Source organism: Salminus brasiliensis, chromosome 9 (genome assembly GCF_030463535.1).
Source record: "Salminus brasiliensis chromosome 9, fSalBra1.hap2, whole genome shotgun sequence".
NCBI lineage: Eukaryota > Metazoa > Chordata > Actinopteri > Characiformes > Bryconidae > Salminus > Salminus brasiliensis.
In genome coordinates, this window is record NC_132886.1 from 12,201,531 (window position 1) to 12,229,436 (window position 27,906).

The 27,906-nt window shown below is 40.6% G+C and overlaps 1 protein-coding gene across 1 annotated transcript in view; it reads left to right on the forward strand.

Moving 5' to 3' along the window:
• The window catches only part of fgf11a (fibroblast growth factor 11a), an 80,857-nt gene extending 61,965 nt beyond the window's left edge, over positions 1–18,892 (forward strand). The window contains exons 4-5 of the mRNA XM_072688781.1: positions 17,492–17,690; positions 18,756–18,892. Of these exons, the coding sequence (XP_072544882.1) occupies positions 17,492–17,690; positions 18,756–18,892 (336 nt within the window). The remainder of the gene's footprint in view (positions 1–17,491; positions 17,691–18,755) is intronic.
• Positions 18,893–27,906: the final 9,014 nt, after the last annotated feature.

A 27,906-nucleotide genomic window follows, 5' to 3' on the forward strand; every position in this document is an offset into this window, starting at 1 on the left:
ATGGACATGACAGCGAGTGATGGGAGGAGACTGACGTCTGAAGCAAAGTTATACACTGTTCTCCTTTACAGGGAAACAGGAGTCCTGAAATTTTCATGAACCTTGATACATGAACTGTATGTCCAAATGTTTGTGGACATCCCTTCCAATCAATGCATTCCAGCTAATTTAGGTCACACTCAGTGCTGACACAGATGTACACAGGCACACATATACAAATTGCCTAGTCCCTGTAGAGAAAGTCTGCCAATAGAATAGGAGCAGATGAACATTACTGTATTGGCACCATGCCTAATGCCAGGAGTGGGCTAGAGGGGTATAAAGCCTCCCAGCATAGAGCTGTGGAGCAGTGAAACTGTGTTCTCTGAAATGATGGATGGAGCTCCATCTAGTACTTTTCGGATGAGTTGGGGAGCTTGGGATGAGGTGGAGTGGTGAGCATCCATCATCTTGACCTCATTGGCGCGCCAATAGCTGAATGCAATCAAATCCTCACAGCAATGCTCTAAAATCTAGCAGAAAGTCTTCTCTAGATAGTAGACACAGTTACTCCAACAAAAGCAGGATATTTTTTGTAATGAATGAGCAGGTGTCTCAATACTTCTGTCCATATAGTGTGTAAGAAAATTATGTTTAGCAACTGTTTTTAGGAGACATGGAGTTTTTTTTTTCTTTTTTTCTTTTCCAACAACTCCATGAAAATGGACTGTCTAGTTAAAGTACAGTGAAATGCTTCTTTCAATAGAAAAATATTAAATTACCTGAATTAAAAGACAAAATGAATGGGAACAGACTCAGAACACAAGCTAAAAACAAAACAAAGGAAAGAAATCACAACAGCAGTCGAAATAAAAATAAACTAGAGGAGCATACAACATCTCAGAGCAGTGTTGAGAACTTTAGTCTCGATCATTGGGCTGGATAAAGCTAAAAGCTAAGAGAGGAGCAGCTATGTGTGTTGATAAGGGAGGGTTGAGAGAATGTTATAAGTTAGTTATATAAATAAAGTATAATCTACCCTCTGAGCTCAATAGGAGAGACGCTTTGTTTACATCTCTAAATTAATCCACTAATATGTCACTAGGCTCTGTAAAGAGAGTGACCTACAGGAGGAAGTTAGGGCCAAACTTGGTAAGATGAATAATTTGTGTTAATAAAAAAGGTTAACATGCTAAAGTTTGCAGATTAATCATAATTATAATAATTAATGTTGACAACATAATAATAATTTTTAAAACATTTTTTTATATTAAATATAGAACAACAAATGATCTGATCAAACATATGGCTAGTCCTGGACATTTTTAAAATCATCCTCCACTACACGCCACAAAAAACAACAGTCTGCAGCTAGTCTCTCTGATGATGAATGGGGGTTCTATGAGGCTAATGCCTTAGCATCTTTAAGATTTAAACTCATGATTTCCAAGTTACTTGGAAATACATTATAATGTGTATTTGCTGTTAATTTGCTTAATTTAACATGGTGTAACAGGTGTCTTTGTGTTGTGTTCTTCCTACCTTGTCTGTGTCTCTGTTTTCCTTTGCCATGTGCACATTACAGGGCTCTGTTTATTTTTTCTCCGTCTCCGCCCTATAACCCCGCCTTGTCATTAGTGTTCCTACCTGTGCCTTCTTTGTAGCCCCACACTCTTGTTAGTTTCAGGTGTTGTTTGTTTGTTTTTGTTCCAGTGTTTCTTTGTCCGGTCTTGTACATGTCCCATGTCCGTTCATGGTGTGTTAGCTTGGGCTGTTTGTTCTTTTTATTAGTTTCACAGTGTTTGTTTTGTTCTCCAGTTTCTTTGGATCCTGTTTTGTTTTGTTTGGCTTTGTGTTAAGTAAATTACCTGCATTTACGCCCCCCTCCACCTCCAAGCTCCACATACCATGACAAATGGTACAAAAGTAAAACATGAAATTTTCTGCATGCAAAACTACCATCACATTAAATAGGTTATGTTTTATTATTTTGTTATGTTAAATTAGCTAAATAAATAGTTGTGCCATAAACTGTACTGGAGAATATTCCACATCTAGTTTATTTCCTTTTTACTTCACTACTTAAAATGTCAGCTTCATTTGACCAGGGGCACCCCAACCTTTTGCCATTAGACTGTAAATAAGAACTAAAAATATAAATTACCACAACAGTTTTAATTTGAATTTCTTGAACACCTGCAGTTAGGCATGATTTTGTGTTTCCAAACAGTGTTGATTGCCTCCAAGTACTAATTAAGACAAATGCAGTCTTTATTAAGCTGGCCGTGCAGAAATGTAAAGCAGAATCAATACAAAACATCATCAGGGTAACACAAAACAGTTTGACTTTGTACAAATTACAAATAGTGATTACTAATAGTTGTAATTGGCTTCCATGAGCATCAATACGCTGTATTCTCCTGGAGACGGTTTTCAAACTAATTGCAGGCTTGTTTTCCCACAACACATCCAACATCATTACCAATAGATGAAGTAGCAGTGATGCTGCTGTATCAGCTCAGTCGGCATCTGTACTTCCAGCCTGATGGTAATTTCATATGCATCCCTAAGAGAGAACGTCAGGCAGCAGAGAATTTTCTTACGTTTGTAAAGTTTCAGCGAGACAGAAAAGCTGTGGGCGGTGATTTGCATTCCGAGACACACACTCAGTGTAAGTGATAAATTCTTAACCATATGAGAGTAAGTACTCCTGAGACATTTATACAAAGTGAGCCAGCAGCTAACACTAAATTCCTTTCGCAAAGTGTTTATGAGCGCACTGGTGGAAGATAAGGCTGCTGGACTGAGTGTGGGGGAAATTTAGCAGTTGGGTTTTACTCTGAATGACACCAAACCCTGCCTCATTGTGCCAAATAATCTAGATGGTTGTTTATTGAGGACCAATATTCTGCATCTTTCTTGTATCTTTTAGTCACAAGTGGGTACCATACAGTTGAGTGTGACCTTTGGCACCCTTGGCCAAATTATATATATATATATATATATATATATATATATATATATATATAGTATGTAAATAAAACTGTAAGTGTGGTTCTCTGATTCAAGAGTGATACACCATTCCACTGAGCAGTGTTGCTTAAACAAGCCTTAAGCCTAAGTAATGTGAAGGAAACCCTACCTGTTAAACTAATCAACAACAACAAAAACAAAACAACCCAGATGAGTTTTGAAAACAAGTGCCGTGGTCAAGGTGCAACTCGACAATAAATAAAAACCTTGCCAACTGTGATGCATGTGGGTGAATCTGCCATGCTTTGGGGTTGTGTTGCTGCCAGTGACATTGGTGATATCGCATTATTAAAGGGAAGAATCCTGAATGCATATGTTCAACCATCTCTTAAAAGGCTGACACTGAAAAAGAGGATGGCTTTTACAAGAGGATAGGTATACAAAACAGAAACTGAAGGGATGCATGTTTTTTTTTTTTTTGGGAGGGGGGGGGGGGGGGTTACAAATATTTTATTAATACTACAAACATTTCCCTACTAAAAACTGTTGTTTTTTTTAAATAACAGGCATTATTATAAAATTATAGGTTATTATTTTTGCTTATTTTGGATTGCAATGTTAAGTACCTTTGTCATTATACACTTGTACAATAAAAATACATTCTCTTCTTTTAACCCAGAATGCAGCTGCTAGAGTTCTCTAGAGTTCTAGAGCTGCTAGAATTCAATTCAGTAAGATTTACTGGAATTACCATATTTAGATAAAGCATCATCAATCAGCACATGAGCATTCTGAACATTAGGAATAAAAAACATGTAATTTGTAAAAACTAATATAACAATATAGGAATAAAACACAAGAACACATCACCCCCATCCTTAAATTTAATTTGTAAACAGTACATTACAGAGTAGACTTTAAGGTCCTATTACTGGTCTATAAATGTCTAAATGGTAAAGGACCAGCATATGCGTTTAGCTACTATGCTGCTCTTAAATGGAATCAGTTGACAGAGGGTATTAGAAGAGCCCAGACACTCCCAGACTTTTTTAAAGCCCAGTCTGATCATGGTCCTGTTTAAGCAGGCCTTTAGCTTAGTTTTAAACACTCTTTATAAAGCACTCTTTGTTCAAATTCCTATGTTAAATTTTCTGTGTTTTAAATATACTGTTCTTTTAATTCTGCTTTTGCCAAATTTTAAAACTCGTATGTCCTTTGATTTAATTCCATGTTCTTAATTTTTAATTACATTATTGTTTATACATATGTCATCAAAATCTTTCTGTGGAGGCTTTTGAAAGTTTGCAAGCACAAATACCACAAGGCTTGATTAACAGCTTAGAGATTGGTGTTAGCTCAAAGTGAGATTTTAGGCAGTAAAAGTAAAGGTAAAGTTATGGCTGCTATTCAACTAATCTTTTAATAATCTCCCACACCTGGGGTGCTAGGAAGGACTGCTATTCAGTAACTCTTGTTTATCCCTCACACTTTGGGTGCTGGGAATGATGTTAAAGCGTTAACTATTGGCCAGTTATGGCTGCTTTCCAACTGGTGAAAGCTGTAACTCTATTGCTCTTCCTCATTCAGGGTGCTGGAAATGACTAGACTCAATTCATCTGAATCTTATCCTAATCTGCGTCAACACCTTTTGGAGGTTTTTAAAGAAGTTTGCTAGCACAGATATCCCAAGGATTGTTAAAAAAAGAGTTTTGTTTCTGTTCCACATTTATTGTGCTGGAAATTACTTAAGGACATTTAAATATTATCATAAACTGTATCAGCTCTTGACAGTTAAACATTTGCTAGCAGGGGTTTCCCAAGTATCAACTCCTGGACGTTTTAAGATGATGCTGGCTTGGGTATCCCAAGGATTGATTAACATCTTAGAGGTTTGTTACTCTTCCTCACTTGGGCTGCCCATAAAATAAAACTGCTGTATTTGCATTGTGGAGCCCTAGTTCATATCACCACAATTCTTCAGACACTGTTTACATCTTAAGGACTGAATTATACAGAAATACTGAAAAATGAGCGGAATGCTCCTTCATAAGTGGGAAATAAGAGAGACTTATTTACCAGCTGTTTTGTGGCACAACACATCCAACCGATACAATCAGCTGCCATTTACAAAAAGATAGGGATCACCATAGTCACATGACCGGCCAGAGTGAGGGATGAGAGTGAGAGAAAAAGAGAGAGAGATGATGTTAGAAAGGATTTTAAGGAAGTCCCAAGTATGCTACACTTGCACACTGAAAATCTGCTACCTGGGAGGTTTAAACAGCACTAGTCACATTTAGACTCTGAATAGGACTTGACATCACAGTTCACACATATGAACACACATACACACAGCACACACACACACACAGATGCACACACACACACACACACACACACACAAATGCACAGGCCTTTCTGAATCAATTTACTGCCCATTTATTTCTGATGATTCAGTATTTAGTATTGTGCGTAATGTATTCAGCTGCAGATTGGTCCCAGAGCAGACAGCTGTGTAAAAGCTGTAATATGTATTCAGACAGTGTGGTGTGTATTGGTTGAATGTAAATGATAATGTGTGTCGCCTCATCCGTCTCTGCTGCAGTGACATTGGGGAGTGGAGCTGGAGACTTATCAGCTAGCGGGACTGCATGTCAATAATGACGGAGAGGCTATGAATGTGTTCGCAAATACAGCTTTGTAAATGGTGTTCTCTGTCTGCATGACTTTGACGGTGCATGGGACGTGTCTTTCCTTATGTATGTGTGTGTAACTTTGTTTTTATTCACTTGTGGACCAAACTGTCCTGGGTTTGTTGGGAAAGGGCCAACAAAATGATATTGACATCATTTTATTTTACTAAAACCATTTTTTAACAATGGAGTAAAGTTTAGAGTTATGACTATTACAGACACTGTATGTCCAAATGTTTGTGGACACCCCTTCTAATGAATGCATTCAGCTACAAGTTGCATCTATTGCTGATACAGATGTGCAAATGCTCCCAAACAGCTAGTCTAATCCCTGTACAGAAATTTTGCCAACAGAATTGGACTCTCGGGCAGATAAACATGAACCTATGAAACATGCTTTAACATCCTGACCTCACTAATGTTGTTGTCGCTGAATGCAATCAAATCCTCTCTGCAATGTTCCAAAATTTAGTAGAACGCCTTCCTTACTGCAACAAAAGCAGTATAAATCACTTATTAATACCCTTGATTTAAGAAGGAACGATGAATAAGCATGTGTCCTAATACTTTTGTCCAAATAGTGTATTAGCAGGGCTTGTTTGAGAGGGAAAGCAAGGTGCCAAATATATATTGTATATTCTATATACTGTGTATACTGTATATTTTATCCATTGCCTTGAGTGTGTTGGGAGTAGAACCCTAACAGCCTGGTCATCTGAACACATCGTCCCCTGATTACGCTTTTAAGCTAATTGTTTTAATGTAATTTGTTAATTATAGATTTTCTCTTTATTCAATTTTACATTATTTAGCAGAACCTGTATTTACTACAGTAGTCATTCACTCTAGTAGGTGATTTGAAGATGACAAATTGACAAGTTGTTTTTCTCTTGTGTTCTTCTCCTTCTCGTGTCTCATTTATAGCTTCTTATTCAGATTTCCTATTCCACCTTAAATAGTGCAGCATGTACAGAGGTTCTTTTTCTTATGATGGAATGGAAAAGTTGAATAAGATGTCAACTTCAGCCTCATCTCAGTTCACCACAGCATACCTGAGTCAGACCTGGCTAAACAGGCTAATTTGTTTAGCTGATATGAAATATCATCTCTATAAAGCCATACTTCATATTAAACCCTGGAATTTCAAGCTGAGCCATTAATCCTAAGCAAGATTTGCCTACCGATGTTATTTCACACAAATTGAGCTTTGATTAGAGCAATAAAACATTAACTTGGCTGAGAATTTAGCAAAATGACCAACTACGAAAACATTGCTAATCAAAAACTGCAGAATATTCATATATTGAACTTGCCTTCATAAAATCAGTGCTATGTATGTCACCTTAAATTCTACTGTTGCTCGCTCTGGATATCTGAAATAAGCTGTAATGATACGTGAACAGTCTCAAATACAGTATATCTCTGCATTTTAAAGCATTTGTCATTAAGTGGTGAATAAATGTGTAAAAAGTTAATCCTGCTTATTGTTAGATTTGGATTTGATTGATAAAAGAAAGTTACTAATAAAAGGAAATGCGGAGTTGCCAGCAGAGGGCACTGTAGGGCCCAGGAGAAGGAAAATTCCCAACATTGGTGCTGCTTCAGAGTTAAGCAAATAATCGTAAAGCAAAGCTAAGGCACTGATATATCACGCAATCCTAGGTGATATGCTGGAATCTGCAAACCTGATAGATTAAACGTTATAAGAACCAAAATTGCAATGCTCCAAATGTTCATCTAATTTTCTACTAACCACAAAGTTCAAGATGTTGGATGATCACCGCCCCCCCTTATCCCTAACTCCCAAGGTCACCACAAAATGATTGGATGGAGTACTGTCATTCCAGAGAACACAGTTCCACTGCTCCACAGCTCCATACCCATCCATAGCCACGTCTGGCATTAGGCATGGTGCCAATAGGTTCATGTTTATCTGCTCGGGAGAGTCCTATTCGACGGGCAATGCTTCTTTACAGGAACTAGACAGCCTATGTGTGTGTGCATCTGCACATTGCAGAGTGCCCACCAATTTTTGGACATATAATGTAGCTTGATCATGACGATGGTTGTTTGGTATTAAATAAACTATTTATAAGATGAGGATTTATTTTGCAGTCAAAGTTGCTCTGCTTCACGTTGTGCTTGAGAAGACCCTTACCTGCGGTAAAATCATTGTAATGTACAGCCTCTCATGACACATACATATGACAGACCTGTGAGTGTGTGTGTGTGTGTGTGTGTGTGTGGTTTTGTACTTTTGACGGTGCAAACACTGTGTACATGGTGTAATGTGTCTCTCTTTTGTGTGTGTGTGTGTGTGTGTGTGTGTGTGTGTGTGTGTGTGTTTTCAGCGGTATGTTGGCAGGGTGATTACTCACCTCAGGTACTTGCCGCCTCTGCTCAACCCCTTTGCCCTGTTGTACACACGTACACACACACATGGATGCATGTACATAGATTCTCCCTTGGCCCATACACACACTCATACGCACACACAGACACTGATGATGTAATTAGTCTCTTGCTGTCGACCCTGAATGACTGCAGCTAACTGAGGGGACCACCCTAAACCCACACACACTCTCGCTCTCTCTCTCTCTCACACACACACAAACACATACACACACACACTCACACACTTCTGACCTTCCACCCACTGTTGAGAATCACGTCTTTCATCTTTTCCCTAAATCAGCACTTTCTCTCCTCCTGTCTTTAGCCTCACTCACTCTCTCTTTCTCTCTTATCCTTCACTCACACACAGCTTATCCCCTCTGCTTAAACGGCCTCGCTCCATTTTCCGGCCCATTCTGAGAGAAAGTTTGTTTGTGTAAACAAAAGAAAATGGAGCCAAAAAGCAAAAAAAGGTAGGAGGGGGGGACAAGGAAGGACGGTTATAGTGAGAGGACGGATGAGAGTGAGAGGGAAGGGGGACAAATGGCAAGATATGGAGAAAGAGACAGAGTGAGAAAGAGTCAGAAGAAAGAGAGAGAGAGAGAGAGAGAGAGAGAGAGAGAGAGAGATGGGGAAAGAGAGAGAGAGAGAGAGAGAGATGGGGAAAGAGAGAGAAAGAATAGGAGAGAGAAGAAAGCTACGCTCTTCTTCTCTTGTTCTCTCTGGAAAATCCCCAACCCCCCTGTAGGTTGTGCTGCTGAAGGTGAGAGGCAGAGGACAAACTCCGCTCTCCAGCTGTTCCTGGGTCGGCGGTGCAGAAACGTGCAGGTGTTCACACAACCCTGCCCCACTCCCCTACCTGACCTAGGGTCAGCCTACAGCTCCTAACACTGGGAGGCTTATTTAGTTTTGCACTGGAACTGCAAAACTAAAGAATTATATGGACAAAAGTATTGGGACACCTGCTCATTTGTTGTTTCTATCGAAATTAAATATATTAAACAGATTTATCCTGCTGTTGTTGGAGGATCTGTCTCTACTCTCTATTGTTGTGAGGATTTGATTGCATTCAGCGACTATATTTTTATTAAGGTCAGAGTGTTGGATGATGTCCTCCATAGCTCATCCCAGATGTATTGGATTGAGCAGCATCATTCCAGAGAACCCAATTATGCTGCTCCACAGCTCAATGCCGGGGGACTTTATACCCTAATAGCCCAGGCCTGGCATTAGGCACGGTGCCAATGGGTTCATGTTTATCAATTTCCAACCATTTTGAGAGTGCTGTTATTGCTCAAATACTTAAGTATATGTAGAGGGATGCTATGAATTCAGGTTTCAGGTAGTTATACCTTCTAACATTAGCTTCTTATCTGCAGGACAGCTCTGTAGGAGTGAACGTAACTGAGGTATTTTTATTCTGGATGCACTGTGGGTATATCCCAAACATACACTGTAAAGCGCACATGGGCCACATGAGGAATTTGATGTGTGTTGGAGTATAAATGCTGGTAGACTGTATTTTTAGGGGGGTTACCTCTTGCTTGTACAGGGGAAATCTCTAAAACTGTAATCATGTTTTTTTCAGTAATGCTTATTGACATTTCTTCACAGACTTGCATGGAATCAATTCTTCTTTTTTTGTGCTGCACCGATGCTCTTATCCAGAGCAATTTACGGTTAGGTTGTGTAGGTAGGAGGTAGGTTAATGTAATGTTAGGAGTCCTGCCCAAGACTGTCATTATGTAGTGTGCTTGCCCAGGTGGGGAAATTGAATTCCAGTTTGTCATGTGTAGTGTAGAAACGAAGGAATAGGGTACACGCTATACCATATACTACACACCTTTCTCAAAGCAACATAATATCACAATCTCACCTTAAAATTCAGGAGAACTGTGTCTCTTTTGTCACCAGACCTCTGATGAGAACTGCTTAACCCAAGTTATATTTGTGTAAAAGTCAAGTCAAGTCAAATTTATTTGTATAGCGCTTTTTACAACTGTCGTCACAAAGCAGCTTTACATAAGGAAAGGAAGAAAGGAAGAAACCTTGGGAGGAACCAAGACTCATAAGGGGAACCCATCCTTCTCTGGTCAGAACTATTTATAAATTATTCATAAAAGTTACCAAACCACCTAAACTGATAAACTGCTCTGATCATAATCATAATATATTAATCATGGTAATGATAGTTAATAGTGGTGATATTAATAGTGGCAGAAAGTTAAGAGTCCATTTAGGTTTTAACATGGTCATTAGGCAGGTAGCAGTGGTAGGAGGGTGTGCTGCTTGTCTGACATGGGTGGTGGTGGGGGTGCTGCTGGTCGGACTGTTAGGTGGCAGCTGGTCTGTTGCAGGTAGAGGGGACCTCAGCAGGCAGTCTTCCAGCAGGTCGGGCTGGGTGAGGAGGTCGGTGTGCTGCTTGTCTGGCATGGGTGGTGGTGGGGGTGCTGCTGGTCGGACTGGTAGGTGGCAGCTGGTCTATTGGAGGTAGAGGGGACCTCAGCAGGCAGTCTTCCAGCAGGTCGGGCTGGGTGACCATTTACACGGAGAAGGTAAACAGACAGAGTTAGTTCTGAATCCTTTATTATAGCTAAAATCCTTTAATATTGCTCTGCCTCATCAGCCCATGTGCTTTCATTTCAGATGTCAGCAGAATTTGTATCTGTGGCAGTGGTGTAAAAGTAAATGACTCCCCAACTTTAGGAGGAGCCCTGGAGCAAAAACTAACACTTCTTGCATAATCATCCTTTAAAGTACCCATGAAGTCACAATTGAATTAATAAAAACTGTGTGAATGATAAATCATTAAATATGTTGATATATAATTTTGCTGAGCAACCCCTCAACCCTTACACTTATTCCAGAATGCTGATTTATAAATATGTGTACTTTGTAATTGGCAGCACTTCTCTACAGGGACTACACAAGCTTTGCAACTTAAAGTAGCTGAATGCATTCATTAGAAGGGGTGTCCACAAACATTTGGCCATATAGTGTAGGCCATCTAGGAGTAGTTACCCGTTTAAAAAAACATGGATGTTAATGCAGGGGGTCTTTAATAACTGATGAACACAAGTGCTGCATAATTGCCTTTCTTTGTTATCCTCAAATGCTCTTCTCTTTCCTTTTCTTCTTGTGTTTCCTCCTCCCACTCTTCCCTTGCCTTGTCTTTGCCACTGGCCTGATCTGACCCTGCCTTTCTGACAGCCTGACAAGACCCTCATAACAGAAGAGTCAGTTCCACCCTGCAAGCTGCATCTCAGTTAATTACATAACATGACAGATGTAAACTGGACAACCCCAGTACAATTGGCCAAAAGTCACTTTTGGGAGAAGGGGCGGAGGCATGGGAGTGGATCATTTGAAAGTGTTTATTGTTATTTACATATTCAGTACATTTTATGCAATAAAAATAGTACATACAAATTTACTGTTTCTTTTTCTAACAATAATTATAATGTCAGATTATAATCAGTTTTATTATTATTATTGTTAGAACTGGTCATATTTTTAAATGATATATTCAAGTGTATGGTTAAATTGACAGGCAAGGGTTCAGTCCTGTACCACTAGATCATTACTTTTCTGATGGCTGGTTGAGTGTTGTGTGATAGTGCGACACCTGCTGTTGACTAATGGTAATGCAGCGTCCTTTCAGAAGGACCCTTAATAAAAAAAATCTTCCATTAAGGATCCTTTTGAACGGTTCCTCAATGTCAGAGCAAAGCAGAACACAGTAGAGCATCAGTGAATGCAGAGGGAGAAAGAGAGTGATGGAGAGAGCAGGACTGCAGGGGAGGAAAAGGAATGAGGGAAGAGGAAATTCTAAGTGAGCGATGGGGCCCGAACGGAACAGAGAGCTGGAGCGAGAGAGGCAGACCAGCACAGAGGGATGTAGGGAGTCAGTAGAGAGAAAGATACTAAGCACTACTACTATGAAGAATACATCGATCAGCCATAACATTAGGTCAAGTGAAAAACGCTGATTGTCTTCATCTACAGTGGCATCTGTCCAGGGCTGGGATAAATTAGGCAGCAAGGTAATGCATTAATCTGAGAGACTTTGACAAGGGCCAAATTGTTATGACTAGACGTCTGGGTCAGAACCTCTCCAGAACACCAGCCAGGTATTGTGGGGTGTTTCCAGTATGCAGTGCTCCAAAAAAGGACAACCAGTGAACCGGCGACAAAGTCATGGGCACCTAAGGCTCATTGATGTGATCCATGGAGGTCCCACCTCACAACTTTGGGACTTCCAGGATCTGCTGCTAATGTCTTGATGCCAGATACAACAGGACACCTTTAGAGGTCTTGTGGAGTGACCATGCCTCAAATGGTCAGATCTGTTATGGTGGCTCAAAGGGGACCTGCTTAATATTAGGCAGGTGGTATTAATGCTATGGCTAAACTATGCATGTTAGGAAACATTGGCTTTCTTTTTCACTGCATACAACAGAAATGTTGTGCCCTGTTCTGAAGGGGTATTAAAAGGAAGTATAATAGTCTCTACACATCTGCGAAAAATACTGTACACTAGCGGTTGGTACATTGCTGTGAGGTTTTAATTGCATTCAGCCACAGGAGCATGACTCAGGTCCGTTGCTGATGTTGGATAACTAGTTCTGGATCACAAACACCACTACAGCTGATCCCTGAGGCACTGGATGGAGCTCCATCACTTCAGAGGACACAGGTTCAGAGCTCCAGAGAGGATTTATACCCCTTGGTCAACACTTGGCATTGGACATGGTGACTTTAGGCTCATGTGCACTTTCTCCAGAATGCCCTATTCTATTCACAGTGCTTTTCTATGGAGAATGTACAAGCTGTCAGTGTGTTCAAGAGAACATCTGTGACATCTATGGGAGCTCCTGAATCCACTCATTACATTCATGTTACAACATTGATCATGTTGCAGATATGCAAAATATTTTACTAAGTAAAAAAGTAAGTAAAATAAAATGACACAGCACATCTTGCTCTCTCTCTCTTTTTCTCTCTCCCTCTCCCTCTTTCTCTCAGGGAATGCTGTTATTTATTGATGGTCTCTGAGGGGCGGCTGGGCTTTAAAAGACCGTGCTAGACCCTTTAGTGTTTAATGAGAAGGCACTGGGTAGACGCCTGTGTAGAGGGTCCTAATTACTGCCTAATTGAGAGGCTCCCCATGTCTGGAGTTAAAGCACACACACACTCACACACAATTACACACACACACACTTTCTTTCGCTCTTGCCCTCCCTATCTTGCTCCCATCCCGCCCAATCCTCTGGGAGCTTCAGTTTAATTCCGTTAATTCCTCAATTAATTAATTAAAGCTGGAAGAAGGCTTGGCTCTAAGCCCCCACTGTTTGCTTCCAAAGGTGTTTTACTGTGAGGGCAAGATTTATTAGGTGGACAAATATCTGCATAAGGCTGCATCGTACACTGTATTTCCAAATGTTTGTGGACACCCCTTCTAATGAATGCATTCTGCTACTTTAAGTTGCACCCATTGCTGACACAGATGTGCAAATGCACACAAACACACACACAGTTTGTCTAGTGTCTGTAGAAAACATGTAGATAGACATGTAGACATGTAGATAAACATGAACCTATGCCATGTGTAGCCTAAAGGGGTTATAATGCCCCCAACATTAAGCTGTGGAGCAGTGGGACTGTGTTCTCTGGGTCGATGGTGCTCTATCCAGTATTTTGGGATGAGTTAGGGAGTTGGGGATAAAATGGGGAGGTGATCATCACTAACACTCATGTTGCTGAATGCAATCAAATTCTCACAGCAATGCTTCAAAATCTAGTAGACAGCTTTTTACTGGACAGTAGAGACAGTTACTCCAAAAAAGCAGTATAAACTCTTGTTTTAATGACTTATGTGTAATATTTTAGCATAGCTGTTAACTACTTGAAACAGAAAATCGGAGCTTGCAGAGCTTGCAGGGACTTTTACTAGTTAACTTACTGCTGTCTACAAGTTGAATGTATTGCCATGCAGGTCAGCACTTCATTTGGACTTGTGTACTTCTGCCATCTGCAGTCTAGGAGCTGCCCTTAGACCGGTAATTGCCAGCTAATGGAAACTCTGTGCTTTAGGTATAAGGCTTAAGGCTTAAGCATGTGTTCTACTGTGTGTGTGTGCGTGCTCATACACAGATGCACAATTCCAAAAGGAAATATTAACCATAAATATAAATTGCAGCAATTTTGTTTCATCAATTTATTAAAGAAACTCTTCTCAATTTATGAATAACACCCCGTTCTCCCAGCTGACAGTGTGTATGTTCCAAACACCATGAGAGAGAGAAAGAGAGAGAGAGAGAGAGAGAGAGAGAGAGAGAGAGAGAAGGAGTGAAGAGCTCCTTATTCAGCTGCTCAGCTCACCAGTCACACCAAGGATTCCAATCAATCCTGAAAATTGGTTTGTTCCCTGACAAGGTTACAAAATGACGGGGGGAGTGGAGGGGGGAGTTAGGGATGTAGGGAGCACTTGAGAAGGAGAGAGAGGAGGGATGGATGGATAGAAAGAAGGAGCAAGAGAAAGGGGGGAGTAAGAAGGATGCGGGGAGTGAGATGTTAGTCTTTGCTTACTGACAGGCTCCAATCTCCTGCAGGGATTTAGAGATTGAAGGTGTTTGCTGCTTTTTGGGTAGGAGGGTAAGATTAGGCTGCGGCACTGCTGTCCACCGAAAAATGAGCTGAGTGAGTGCACTAGTGCGCAAATACCTAATGTACGAAAAGTAGTAGATATAAACTGTGTGTATGTGTGTGTGTGTGTGTGTTTTTGTACACTGTCAGGACTTTCATGTTTTTGTAATAGTCTTTTCAGTCTTTACAGATTAGTGAGTTTAAGGTTAAGTTTACTTAAGCTTAACCTCACACCTGCCCGTCTCTCCCACACCCAACACCTCAACTACAAGAACAGACTGTTCCTCTCGACTGTTATTCACATAATCTGTGATTAAGGTCATAATGTTTTGGCTAATTGGTGTGTTTGTAATATATATGGAACATATTATATATAACCAAATCTGCTGAATCACTGTATCTCCTAGTGTTTTCCTTTTATATTATTATTATTATTATTATTATTATTATTATTATTTTGTTTAAGTTTTTGCCAACAGAATAGGATTCTCTGGAGCAAATAAACATGAACAATATTAAGCTGTGGAGCAGTGGAACTGTGTTCTCTGTGCCGATGGTGCTACATCCAGTATTTTGGGATGAGTTAGGGAGTTGGGGATGAAGTGAGGAGGTGATCATCACTCCCACTCTTGTTGCTGAATGCAATCAAATTCTCACAGCAATGCTTTAAAATCTAGTAGACAGCCTTTCCTGGACCCTCTTTTTAATACCCTTAAAAACATCTGCTTGGAGGAAACATTGAATGAGCAGGTGTCTCAATACTTTTGTCCAATGTAATGTTGGGGTCCAAGCTAATTTGCCAGTTCCCAAGTCATTGATGCATGTGGGGAGCCAAGGCTTGCTTGTCTAGTCCAATCTAATAGAACTTTTCCTTTTATAGAAGTAAGAAAAATACTGCTATTACAGTAGAACTAAATACACTGTTAATGTCCAATTTAAAAGGACTGCTTGCAGAAAATATTGGTCCATATTATTGGATGAAATGTAAAGAAATAAATAAAAAGAGATGGTGGATTCAGACTGGGTGGAGGCAATGGTGCCCCTGTCCCAGCCAAGGCACATTAGTGAGTGTAAATCTCAGTATTTCAGTTGTTTTTAGTGCAGTCACTTATTTAAATTGGGTGCAATATGAATGTGATGAAATATGTATTAGTTAATAGGCATCTTGTGTGTTATTACATAAAGCAACTTTATGTTGCAACTGTACCTTAAAACAACAGCTTCAAGGTCATTTCGGACCTGGAATACAGAAAGGAGTCAAATTTGGGTCTTCAATGTTGACAAGAAAAGATTATCACAAATTTATCGCAAATTATAGCAAAAATGAGGTCACACTGAGTCGCAACCACAATTAAATAAAATTAAATGATAAAAAAAGGACAAATCTTTTGCAGTGCTATTCTTTCTTTGCCTTTCACGTTTTACACTCATACTTATTTTGTTTGTGCGTCTTTTTTTTTTTTTTTTTTTTAAACTCTTTTTGACGCGGGGGGATGTGGGAAGAGGAGACAGGTGAGGCCAAGATGGAGAGGCAGGTTTCATTTCATTAGCTGAAGCCTCCGCCGCACAGGCCGCTGTGCTTTCACAGCCTGAGTCACATGACTGGAGGACCATGTAGGGCCTAGAGAGTGGTGGCTATCACTCTGTGTCTGGGAGGTTAGCATCCTCTCTACTGGCTTACACTGCTTAGCCAGGAGGCTAACGTCCTCTCTTTCCTGCCAGGGAGAGCTGAGCTTTTAAAGCTACTGGGAGCTGTCCGTAATCAGGGAGCAGGCTTCCAGCATGAAATGCCGCCACACCACCAATTCAACTAATGCCAGCATAGTTGACAGCCGCTAGTCAAGCTGGTCCACAGGTATCAGTCCAGTGTTGTTCATAAACGTTCTAGCTGGCTGCAAACACTGCAGAATTTAACTGAAAACAAATCGAACAGATTAGATCACATGCCCATTATTATCAATTAATAACTTGTAAACTATAAATACCCGTGGTCCAGCTTGTTATGATGGCATTAGCTGAATCGGTGGGCTGTGTGGTGGCAGCTCCAGCTGAAAACGTGAAACATCCATGACACTTTGCCATCTTGGCCACTCCTCTCCCTCTTTTTCCTATGTTAAAAAGAAGTCAAAACAGATGCTCAATCGAAAAAGAGGAACGTAAAGAGAGAAAAATGATATGAGTCAAAAACAAAAAGCAAAAAAAATTTTTAAAAATGTGGAAAAGTGAATTTATCCTAAATAAAATATTGCAAGATACAAAAGGCACCGCCATTTTTCTTTGTTTTGCAAATGAAAATATTTTTTGAACAATGTGTCACCATTAAAGATCCCATTTTGACTTTTGTAGAACTGCTGTGTAGAACTGTGGAACTTCAGTAAAACTGCACGGTACCTGTGTAATGCTGTGCAGCCAGCGTCCAGCATAACATTATTCTGTAACCTTGTCCACAAGCATTTTCACTCTCAGTGCTATTTGTGTATCTCCCAGCTTATCAACAAATTCACATGTACAGCTGTCCATGAGCAGAGCTTACATTACACTCTACGCCTGTAGGGGGAGCCCAGGAGCAAAGAAAATCACATAATACTGCTTTAACATTACTTTAAAGGGTAAAGAGAGGGGGCTGGCAGTTTTACATCGGGATGGTTTGTATCATTTTCTCAATGGGGGACAAACACCACCCTCTGCAATAAAATGCTGAAAATATCTACAAATCTGAAATACAAGTGGTACAAAAATGATGAGCAGCTGCAACACGTTTCTATACTAATTATCTAACTGTGTGTGTTTTGTGTTTTGTGTTATAGGAACACTTCACACCGGAGTGTAAATTCAAAGAGTGTGTGTTTGAAAACTACTACGTGACATACTCGTCCATCCTGTACCGGCAGACACAGTCAGGCAGAGCCTGGTACATCGGCATCAACCGCGATGGACAGGTCATGAAGGGCAACCGGGTCAAAAAGACAAAAGGAGCCGCCCACTTCCTGCCCAAACTCATCGAAGGTGCGCTCGCTACTCTACTCTCTGCGTGTAAAACACACACACCGCTGACAGAGCACTGATAATACTATGTTTAAAGGAGCAGTGGATGCTCTTGCCAAAATGCAGCCTATTGAAGGTGCACCATTCATTCTGTCTGAGGTTAATCCGGGGGGGGGGGGGGGGGAAGACACTCTTTGTTGCTGGTAATCGAGTTAAATACATTGGGGGGTCATTTACAGTGACTACAAATAATCAGAAGTGCTCTCTCTCTCTCTCTTCCTGTTATCTCTCCCCTTCCTCTCTTTGTTCCTCTGCTCTTTTTTTACTCTTTTCTCTCTCTATCACTATCCCTCTCTCGCTCAATGTCTCTCTCTTTCTTCTCTCTCTTTTCCTTTTTGCCTGTTTCTCTCTATTCCTCATTTGCTTGGTCTCTGTCTTATCTATCTCACTCTCACTTTCTCTCAACGTGTCTTTCTCGCTCGCTCCCTTAATGTGTTTTTCTGTTTCTCCTCTTTTTTGATCTGGTTTTCCGTTCTTCCTCTTGTTCCTTTTTCTTTTGTATTCTCTACCTCACTCTTTCTCTCTGTTTTGCCCCAATTTTATATCTTCCGTATTTTATTGTCTTGTTGTCCTTCATCTTTCTTTCCTTTTCTCTTCTTCTCTATTTTATCATCTCTTTTTTTTCATTTCTCATATTTCATTATTCATTTTTCTCTCTATTTCCCTTATCTTTTCTCTCTCTCTCTCTCTCTCTCTCTCTCTCTCTCTTTCACTCTCCTTTTTTCATCTTTTCTCTGTCTGCTTCTCATTTTCTGTTTCTCTCTCTCTTTTTCTGTTTGTCTTTTGTACTTTATTCATCTCGCTTTCACCCTTGTCTTTTATTATCTCTCCCTTTCTTTCTCACTTTCTCTTTCACTCTCACGTTTTCCTCTTTTCACTTCTGCCTGCTTTTCTTTTCATTTCTTTGTTTCTCTCTCTCTCTCTCTCTCTCTCTTTCTTTTTTTAAATTTTGTATTATTATTTTTTTTGCCTGTTTTTTCTTCTGTTTCTCAATCTCTCTCTCCCACCCTCTCACTCTCTCTTCAGTGGCCATGTACAGGGAGCCTTCGCTGCATGACATCGGTGAGCAGAGCCCGCCTCGGAAAACAGCCAAAACTTCAGACTCTCCCGTCCACAAAAACGACAAGAAGGACCCACCACCGCCCAAAACTAGCGCCTCCTAGCGACTGGAGGAGCAGGGACTGGCACACAAAGGGCATCGGAAACGGGCATGATGGAAACAGTGATTGTAGTCCCACTACTGACCCTGAGAACTCCATTACCCTTGATGCACCAGGGCTTAGTGAACCTGACAGTCCTGGAGCCCACTGTACCTTCAGTCTCTTCCAGTTACAGTCTTCCTGTTTGAACCTGGGAATTTTTATGAGCAATAAGAACGCTGGGCAGCCGGGGGTGCATCTCACAGGAGAAACGAGCCGCATCGGAAAGAAAAGTAGAGCAGAGGAAAAAAGGAAGCCTTTTACGTTTCACCTGACACACACATGAGTTTCGTACATATCTTCTGTCTCTGAGGGACTTCTCCCTGAGCGACTTTGAAACCTGTCACCGTGGCTCAAGCAGAACATGACATTGAAAGGTCCAGGATCTTGGCAGATCTTGCCGGTCGCATTGTTTTGGAAGCATCTGCTCGTGCTAATCCTGTGTGATAGCTCAGCAACCTCTGCAATCCCCTCCTCCATCTCTAAACCCAGCGTAATCTCCTCTTCTTCACCTTCTCCGCTGTTTGATTAGTTTGTGACACAGAGTCAATTTTCCACTCCACGGCACAGGAAAAGCCCAGCATGCTCTCCAGAGGACCATTACAGCACATACACACACACAAATACACACACACTCACACACATGCACACACATCCACATGTATACCGCCAGACAAGAAAACAAATTTAGAAGTAATGCACGCTCCCCTTTCTGTATGATAATGCTGAAAGTTAGACACCCTGAGGAGGTAGAAGTCTTTTCTCTTTTTTTGTTCATACACAATGATCCCAAAACCCATGAGTGAGTGTGTGTGCGTGTGTGTGTGTGTGTGTGAGAGGTGACTCATAACTGCAGGAATTGAGGTATATTATCGCTTTCTTTTGATTAGTTTTCCACTGCACATTATGCCCCGGGAGCAATATTTTTCTGCTGCTGCTCTCCTTTCCTCTTCTGTTTGGCTTCATTTTGTTTCAGTGCTGAAGGTTTTTTTTTTCTTTTTTCTTTCTTTCTTTTTTCAAAGTATAATTCGCTAACCAATGATCTTGCAACTTTCTTCAGGTTCACGGCCTTATATTCAATTTAGTTCTATCACATTTGGCCAAAAGCAAAGGCAAATATTTCCAGCAAAACGGAGCCACGTAAAAATACGATTTTCTCCCTTTCATTTTCCTAATATTACAGCACACATGCCAGGCGCCGTAGTATCGATTTATGAGAAATGACTTTGAGATTCTCTGCTTCAGGAGGTTATTTCCAAATTCCAATTTTGCCACTCACTTCTGACAGTGGTTTCTTTAGAGGGGTTCGTCAAATACGTTTGAGCATATTGCATATCAGGCCTTAGTATAAGCATATTGGAGAAAACCAGCCATCGTTCAGTCAAGAACGTCCATCCTAATTAAGCTTCAGCTGCTCATGTCTTATTGATCTTCAAAGGGATCTGATAGCCCTTTTCTAGAATAGTCGTATGCTTGAATCCAGCAAATTTAGGAATAAGAGCATATAGGAGTGAGATTAAGGCAGTGAGAACACACTGAGGTTATGGGGAAACACCTGAGAGGAGGGTTCCTAGTGGTCCAGCAGACTAAGGTGCTGCCACTATGACTTGCGGATTACTAGTTTGAATCCCTGGTAATGCTGTCTGCCATCAGCAGCCGGAGCCTGAGAGAACACAATAGGCCTTGCTGTCTGTGGATGAGTAGATGGCTCGTGCTCTATTCCCACATCGCTTCAGTGTGACGCTGGCCAGAACGGGTCTCCACTAGCTGATGCATCAGAGCTGGGTACCCGGAATCTTTCCTCTAAGTGCATTGGATGCCCAGCGACGTTGTATCAGTGGTAGTTTGGTGGCTGGTTGTGCATGTGTCGGAGGAGGCATGTGTCAGTCCTCATCCTCCCGGTGTCATGGGGAACAGTGCTAACGAGTGGGTTGGTTAATTGGCTATCTAAAATCTTCCCTTCAGTAATCATCTCTTCAGCAGGGAAGAAAAAGTTGGCACTTCTGTCTTCCACTGATGGAAAGATGGCAGATAACTGATCGCTTGATTAGGTTTTAGGATTCACTTCCATTCATTTGTCTCGCTGTCTTCCAATGAATGAATTGCATATCTTTCACTTTAACTTCCAGAGAATGAATACTCCACAGAGAATGTTCCAATCAAACAGGAAACGCTGATTCTGTACGTGTGGAGAATATGCAAATATCTCCGTCTCCATGCTCATGCTCTATCATTGTATGTCCAGGAGCCTTATAACAATGCATCTTAAGGGCTATTTTACATGGTACAGCCCACCATAAATAAAAACATTAAGGCAGGAGAATTTCAGAATAGGGACAAGAACATTGGGACTATGGAGGCTTTCAAAACTGAAGGTAAAGAGGGAGAGGCCTAAAAGAGGTTAAGCCTTAAGTCTGATTAAGACCCTCTGGCCCGTGCTAGTAGATGACTTCAATTAAGCCACTAAATTGTTCTCTTAGTCTCTCAGACCTTCGCCACATCTCTCATCTCGCCTCATCCCATCATCCCCCCGAGGCAGAGCCTGCTCCTTACGTATACTTTCACAAATCGGACCGTTCAAGTCACAGGCCGACTCCTACCACGGCCAATTACAGAGACAATTTGCAAAGGTTTCCTGGGCTCGGAGATCTGACTAGCTGAAATTCAGGGCTGCTAATTATGAGGCTACAGACACGAACACTGTGCTTTGATTTTGAAAACACTGCTTAGGCTTTCAAAACGTTGATTACTGTACATTAACTGATGGGTCTTTCCTTTTCATAGGTTTTATTCTGATGAAAGTAGCTGCTAAACGAGCTGCTGTGTGCTGTAATACCCATTCATAACCCATCTGATGGCAAAAAAGCGAAAGCTGAATCTGAATCGATTTTAGCTATGATATCACTTTACATATACAGCATCTCTGTTTGTAGCATGCGTTCTTTACACAAGAGTGGAAGCTAGTGAGTTAAATGATTTTAAAAGATTTGAGGGAGGGGGTCATTTCTGTGAACACTGGAAAGTTCTTTGCTTTGTTAGTTATTTACATTTAGCCATACATTTAGAAAGCAGGAGGTGGAAGTAAAGGGCTAAATCTAAGCTACATGACTAGCACTAATAATACATTTTACCTTAGCCAAACACTTTTAACATGTTTATCTTTTTCATATGTTTAACGCAAATAGCTACTGAGGTATGGCCATAATACACTGCAAAACAAATGGCCAATTCAGCCTAGACAAAAATACTTCAGGTGGTTTTATTGAGAAAACATAGTATAGAGAAAACAAAAAAAAAATGGATTAGTTAAAACAGCAAAAAATACAAGCAGTTTCCACCCTGTTCTTCTTTAATCATTCATCTATTTGTCCTGGCCCTGGCTGTAGTGAGTCGCAAGTCTAAATGGCCCCTGAACAGGGCACCAGTCCACTTTCTGCAGTGTATTTTGCTCAAATTTAGTGAATTTGCTAATTTACTAAAATTACTAAACAAAAATTCTTACAGTGTGTTGGTTACAAATATTAAATAATGGTGGTGTTAGTGATGGCAGTTCATTTTGTGTTAGCAAAAGTTTTGTGTTTGTATAGTTGATATTTGCATCTGCATTCACTGGACTTGAAGGAAGTATAAAATCAGACTATACAAGCTAAAATCTAATTAAAGTGCAGAGATCATCCCAAGTAACTTCTTATTAGTTTGCTTGTGGATACTGTAACTTTAAAATATGATTCTAAATACAAGATGAAAGGGTTAAGCAATGCTTCGTGGACTTTTAACAGAACCGTTTGTAGCACCTTTAGTTATATATAGAGTTTTGGTACACTAAATGGACAAAAGAATTGGGACACCTGCTTATTCTGTTGAAAACAAGGTTATTAAAAAGAGTTTATCCTGCTTTTGTTGTAGGAACTGTTTTTACGGTTCAGGGAAGGTGTTCTGCTAGATTTTGGAGCATTGCTGTGAAGATTTGATTGCATTCAGTGACAAGAGCGTTAGTGATGTCAGGATAGTGGAGGATCACCACCCCACCTCATCCAAGACTCCCAAAAATATTGGATGAAGCGCCATCCTCTTTCCAGAGAACACAGTTCTACGGCTCCACAGCTCAATGCTGGGGGGCTTTATACTCCTTTAGCCCATGCCTGGCATTAGGCATGGTGCTAATACTTTTGTGTTCATCTACTCCAGAGAGTGCTATTTTATTGGCGGTACTTCTCTATAGGGACTAGACAAGCTGTGTGAATGCGTGTGCACTTGCACATTTGTGTCAGCAATGGGTGCAACTTAAAATAGCTGAATGCATTTATTAGGAGGGTTGTCCACAAACATTTGGACATATTGTGTTAATCGAACCGGCCGCTGCCCTGCTGTCTGTCTGTCTAGCTGTACTGTGCAGCTTTTTATGCGAGCTGACAGCAGTGATTAGTTTCTTCTGCATTTGGTTTAAAGTCAGTGTGACTGACGGAAGCACACTGTGGCTGACGCATGAGAACGTCAGACTGCGTAAGTTTGACACGTTGCCATGCACTGGTGTGAGCTGTCTGTCGACACATCGCTCTCATTAAAATAAATGGCATTTGTGATGCATACAAAAATACCTATGTGAACAAGACCTTGAGTAGAAACCCTTCTAGAGGTAGAGTTCTCTCCCCTCCTGCAGTCGTCCAGTTAGCACTTCCAGTGTTAACTCTCGGTTTAGCACATTTCTCGACAGCACAGTGTGTTTCCTGGCCCATGGTGATGCAGTGTGCTGACCAGCTTCGTCCATGTTGTTCTAGGAGTAAAGGGGCATTAAGGAGATGGGGTGGAGAGTAATGGGTTGTTGAGGATACAGAGGTGGAGTAATGGGGCAATGACTGAGAAGATGGGGTGGAGTAATTAACATTAACATTAAACAACCACATTGAGGGGCACAGATGAAATTTGGCTTCTGCATTTATCCCATCCGTGCAGTGAACACACACATACACACCAGTGAAATACACATAGTGGACAGTGAGCACACAAGCCCGGAGCGGTGGGCAGCCCGGGGAACAAAGAGGGTGAAGGGTCTTGCTCAAAGGCCCAACAGTGGCAGCTGTCATCAAAAGGGGGTGTTGAGAAGATATGGGGGTGGAGTAATGAAGTGTTAAGGATACAGCATGGAGCAATAAGGTGTTGAGGAAAGAGGGATGGAGTAATGGGGCGCTGTTTCTCAATCAGGCCCCTTATACAAGTGTGCCAGTGCTAAAATAATTATTTTACTGAGTTCAACAGATTCACAGTTTTGAATTAGTCAGTAGAGAAAAGTGATTAATGGTTATTTAATGAATTTTAAGATATTGGGAGACAGATATTGGGATGTGTTCCCCTCCAAAACTTTGAGGGAACCTATGCAGCTCAATGAATGCTAGAAGCAGCTGTCTGTGACATAAGTGAGAACTGATTAGGTCTTTGAATCATTTATTCAGTGATTGTAACAATCATGCCACCATTGAACAGTACTAGCAAGATTCCAACACATCATTTGTAAACTATTGGAGCGAAACTGTGACTGTAATGAAGTCTCACCATGAGCATCAAAAAAAGAGGGGCGACACTAACCTGAATCTCTAGATTGATATAAACCCTTCAAAATCCCCTTAATCGTGCAGTTTTATCTCTTCCTCTAGCCTGTTTAATCCATCTCTTGAGGAAGATAAAACTACCTGGCCTTGTTTTAATGGATCATTGTGATAAAATGTTGTAAGAGCTGCAGTACTCTTCTGTCTGCTGAGGCAACACTGAGGCAATCCATTGTTATTTGCAGTGATTTAAGTTTAGGTGCGCTGAGCGTAGTTATGTAAATGAAACCTGCGTAAAGTGAGATGCCCTACAGGTATAAAAGTGAAAGGGAATATTTTTCTATTTATATGAATTCAGAATTTTGCTCTGAAATGTAATCTGCTTAGATATGTTTATGGTTTGGCCTGTTTCAGTATTAGCTTTTGAATGTTATATCGCTGTGTTGATTATTTACAAACAGATCGATATCCACTGATCAGTACAAAGGGCTCTGTATGGTTGTAATGGACCTATCCATGCTACACCCACAAATATGTTGTTTGTGAAAAGGCTTTACAGAATGCTGGCAAAAATGCCATTCAATCTAAGTGTTAAAGAGTTATGAAATAACTCACGCTCAATCTAACGTCCCATAAATTCCATCTCTACTTTGGTTACATGTTAACGTCAAAATATTCGCTACCCACTACCACCCCGTCAGCTCCCTTTAACTCAGCCATATCTCTCATTCCTAGCTCCACTAGGTCTGGCCTGCTACCACAAAGCAAAAACTGTGCAAACTCCAGGCAAACTTCTCTCCCCCGTCTCTTAGAGTCTTCTCCCGTATCCTCGTACTCTGAAGGCATGGTTTGAACTCGCAAATGAGAAATTATAGTTTCCTTTTGTCAAAGTGCAGAAATTTACCAGCCATTATTATTTTGGAGTGTAACGACTGTGAATATTCATAATTTGTTTTGATATGATAGTGGTGTCTCAATACAAAGCAGTTTTTAATACAGAATACGTAGAATAAGAATGGGTGCCTGAAAGTCTGCCTTATGTTATTAAGTTAATGGTTTGTAATTTCAGCAATGCATTCAACATTCAACAAGTACAAGATTTTGAAATCAAATTAATATGTTTTTCCAAAGCTTGGTATTAATATGTGTTAAGATTGAGCCGATCACATATGATTGCCTAAAATGCTTCAAATTCTGATCACTGCTTTTATTTGAACACTACAGTTTATTGTAGCGCACTCAGCCAATTCAAGATGCTTTGGCGTTCACACTATAAAAATAACGCAGCCATATGCGTCTCAGAATGTGGTTTAAGTTTTTGGATTATTCTGTGTCCTTGAGACGTGTTCACACCAATGCTTTGTGCTGCGGGCCACTCATGATCGGTCAGGACACATGTTAATGCCAGGTGTGGACAGGGCCTAATATACACGCTACATTCATCAGGTTGAAGGGGATTTTGCCAGTGTAAAGCTTGTCCAACTGCTCTAGATTTGTACAGCAGCTGTAAAAGAACACATTTGTGGGCGGAGTTTGGAGAGTCTGTTGTATTCTGGTCATTTATGTGTGCTGTGGTGTTGTGTGGTTTGGTGTTATGTGCAGTTTTTGTTCCTTCGTGGTTGCGTGTTCTGACAGTTCTCCACAAATTATACGTTTCTAACAAAGAATTATTGGGATTATTGAATGACCAATACAGGGTATTGGAGCATGTCTGTAGTTAGTATATAACTTGTTTAGGGCTGCCAGGAAACCCATCTTTTTTGCAGTCAGCAAAGAGTAAATGCAGTACTACATGAACAAATGTCATATACCTCCTCCGCTTGCTTTATGGCACTGTCATAAAGTTTCCATGTGTTCACCGAAAATAATTTAAAAATTAATATGCTTGATTGATAATCTTTATTTTCACATATAATTAGTTGTAACACAATCTCATATATTAAATATAAAGCAAAATTACCTTAAGAAGGAACAAATCTGTACTTATTTTTATTTAAATTGATGTGATTAAATGTTTTATCCAGGTTTTAGCACATTTCTCTGGATCCACTCACTGTGAAGCGTTCCCAAAATCTAAACGGCGTCAAATGGCTTGAAAAACTGCAAAACAAAAATATATATAATAGGAATCATGACAGTGGTGATATGTTACAACAACCCAATTTCATCCTGTCAGTTGATTTACTTTTAGCAGTGATTGTGAAGATGTATTTTACATATCGTCACTGGCACGCAAAAACCTGCTAGTGCCATGGCAATTTTCCATATGATGTAAAAAACCTCTAATTAAAAGAAGTAATTACAAATTAGTTTAAAGTAAAAATATCTTATTCCAATTTTGGAGCATTTCTATTGGTCCATTAATCATGAAACGTTTATGCCAAAAACGTCCATTATGCCAAAAAAGTGAAGAATGGCAAAAATGGAGATACAAGGTAATATTTTTGGTGACAGTGACGATTTATGCTAGAAATTACTACTTTTTCTAAGATGATTTTGTCATGCTTTTCTGTGTGAGGTGGGGTGTGTGAGTGTGTGTGAGTGTGTGTGTGTGTGTGGGGGGGTGAGATAAATGAAGCACATGTAATTACAAAAGACAAATCTATACCCTGATGGCGAGCTGAATATCCAGCAGATTGAATAGATTACCTACAAGTGCATTCAGGTGATGGAGAAAACGTGCCCAGTGAGAGTAATGCCCTCAGCCAGGCATGTTGCTTATTGTGTGTGTGTGTGTGTGTGTGTGTGTGTGTGTGTGTGTGTGTACGTGTGTGTCACTTTGAGGTGTAGTCCCAACCCTGTATCTGCAATGCAGCAGAAAAGACAAAAAACCCAGCCCTCCTCACGTGGCCCAAGCAAAGGGTTATCCCCTCCACGCCTGCTCGCTTTGCAGCCCTCACTGAAGCGGTTTGTGCCAGAGCCACCCTGCCTTGAATGTCATTACCCCTGTCGATTCCCACTGTAAGGATGTGTGTGTGTGTGTGTGTGTGTGTGTTCTGTCTGAGAGAGACCCCTGCTGCATTTTAAAGGTAGCGACTCTGGGACACATCTGCATTGCATAAGCAGTAGTTCCGCGTCAGTCCCTGTGCACAGATGTGGGTGGCTAAAGGTGACCTTTAAGACTGGAGGCGCTCAGAGCTCTGCTACAGTAATTATAGCACTTCCCTGTTGTCCGTTCACAGCAGCTTTACTCTTTCTTTTATGGATGTGTTGGTGTCCATTCTGTTTCAGTTGAGCTTTGATTTATTTAGCCTGGGATTAATTGCAATGCTGTTTGTGTTTTACTATTAAAGATTATATTTTGTCCAGGCCGAGGCTTATCTCTCTCTGGCTCTGGGAAACTGCTCATGTACCTTTATTGTCATATCAAAACCTCATAAGCTTGTCCTTTATGCCATTTCTTGTGTTGTTCTTACACCATTTAAAGACACCAGC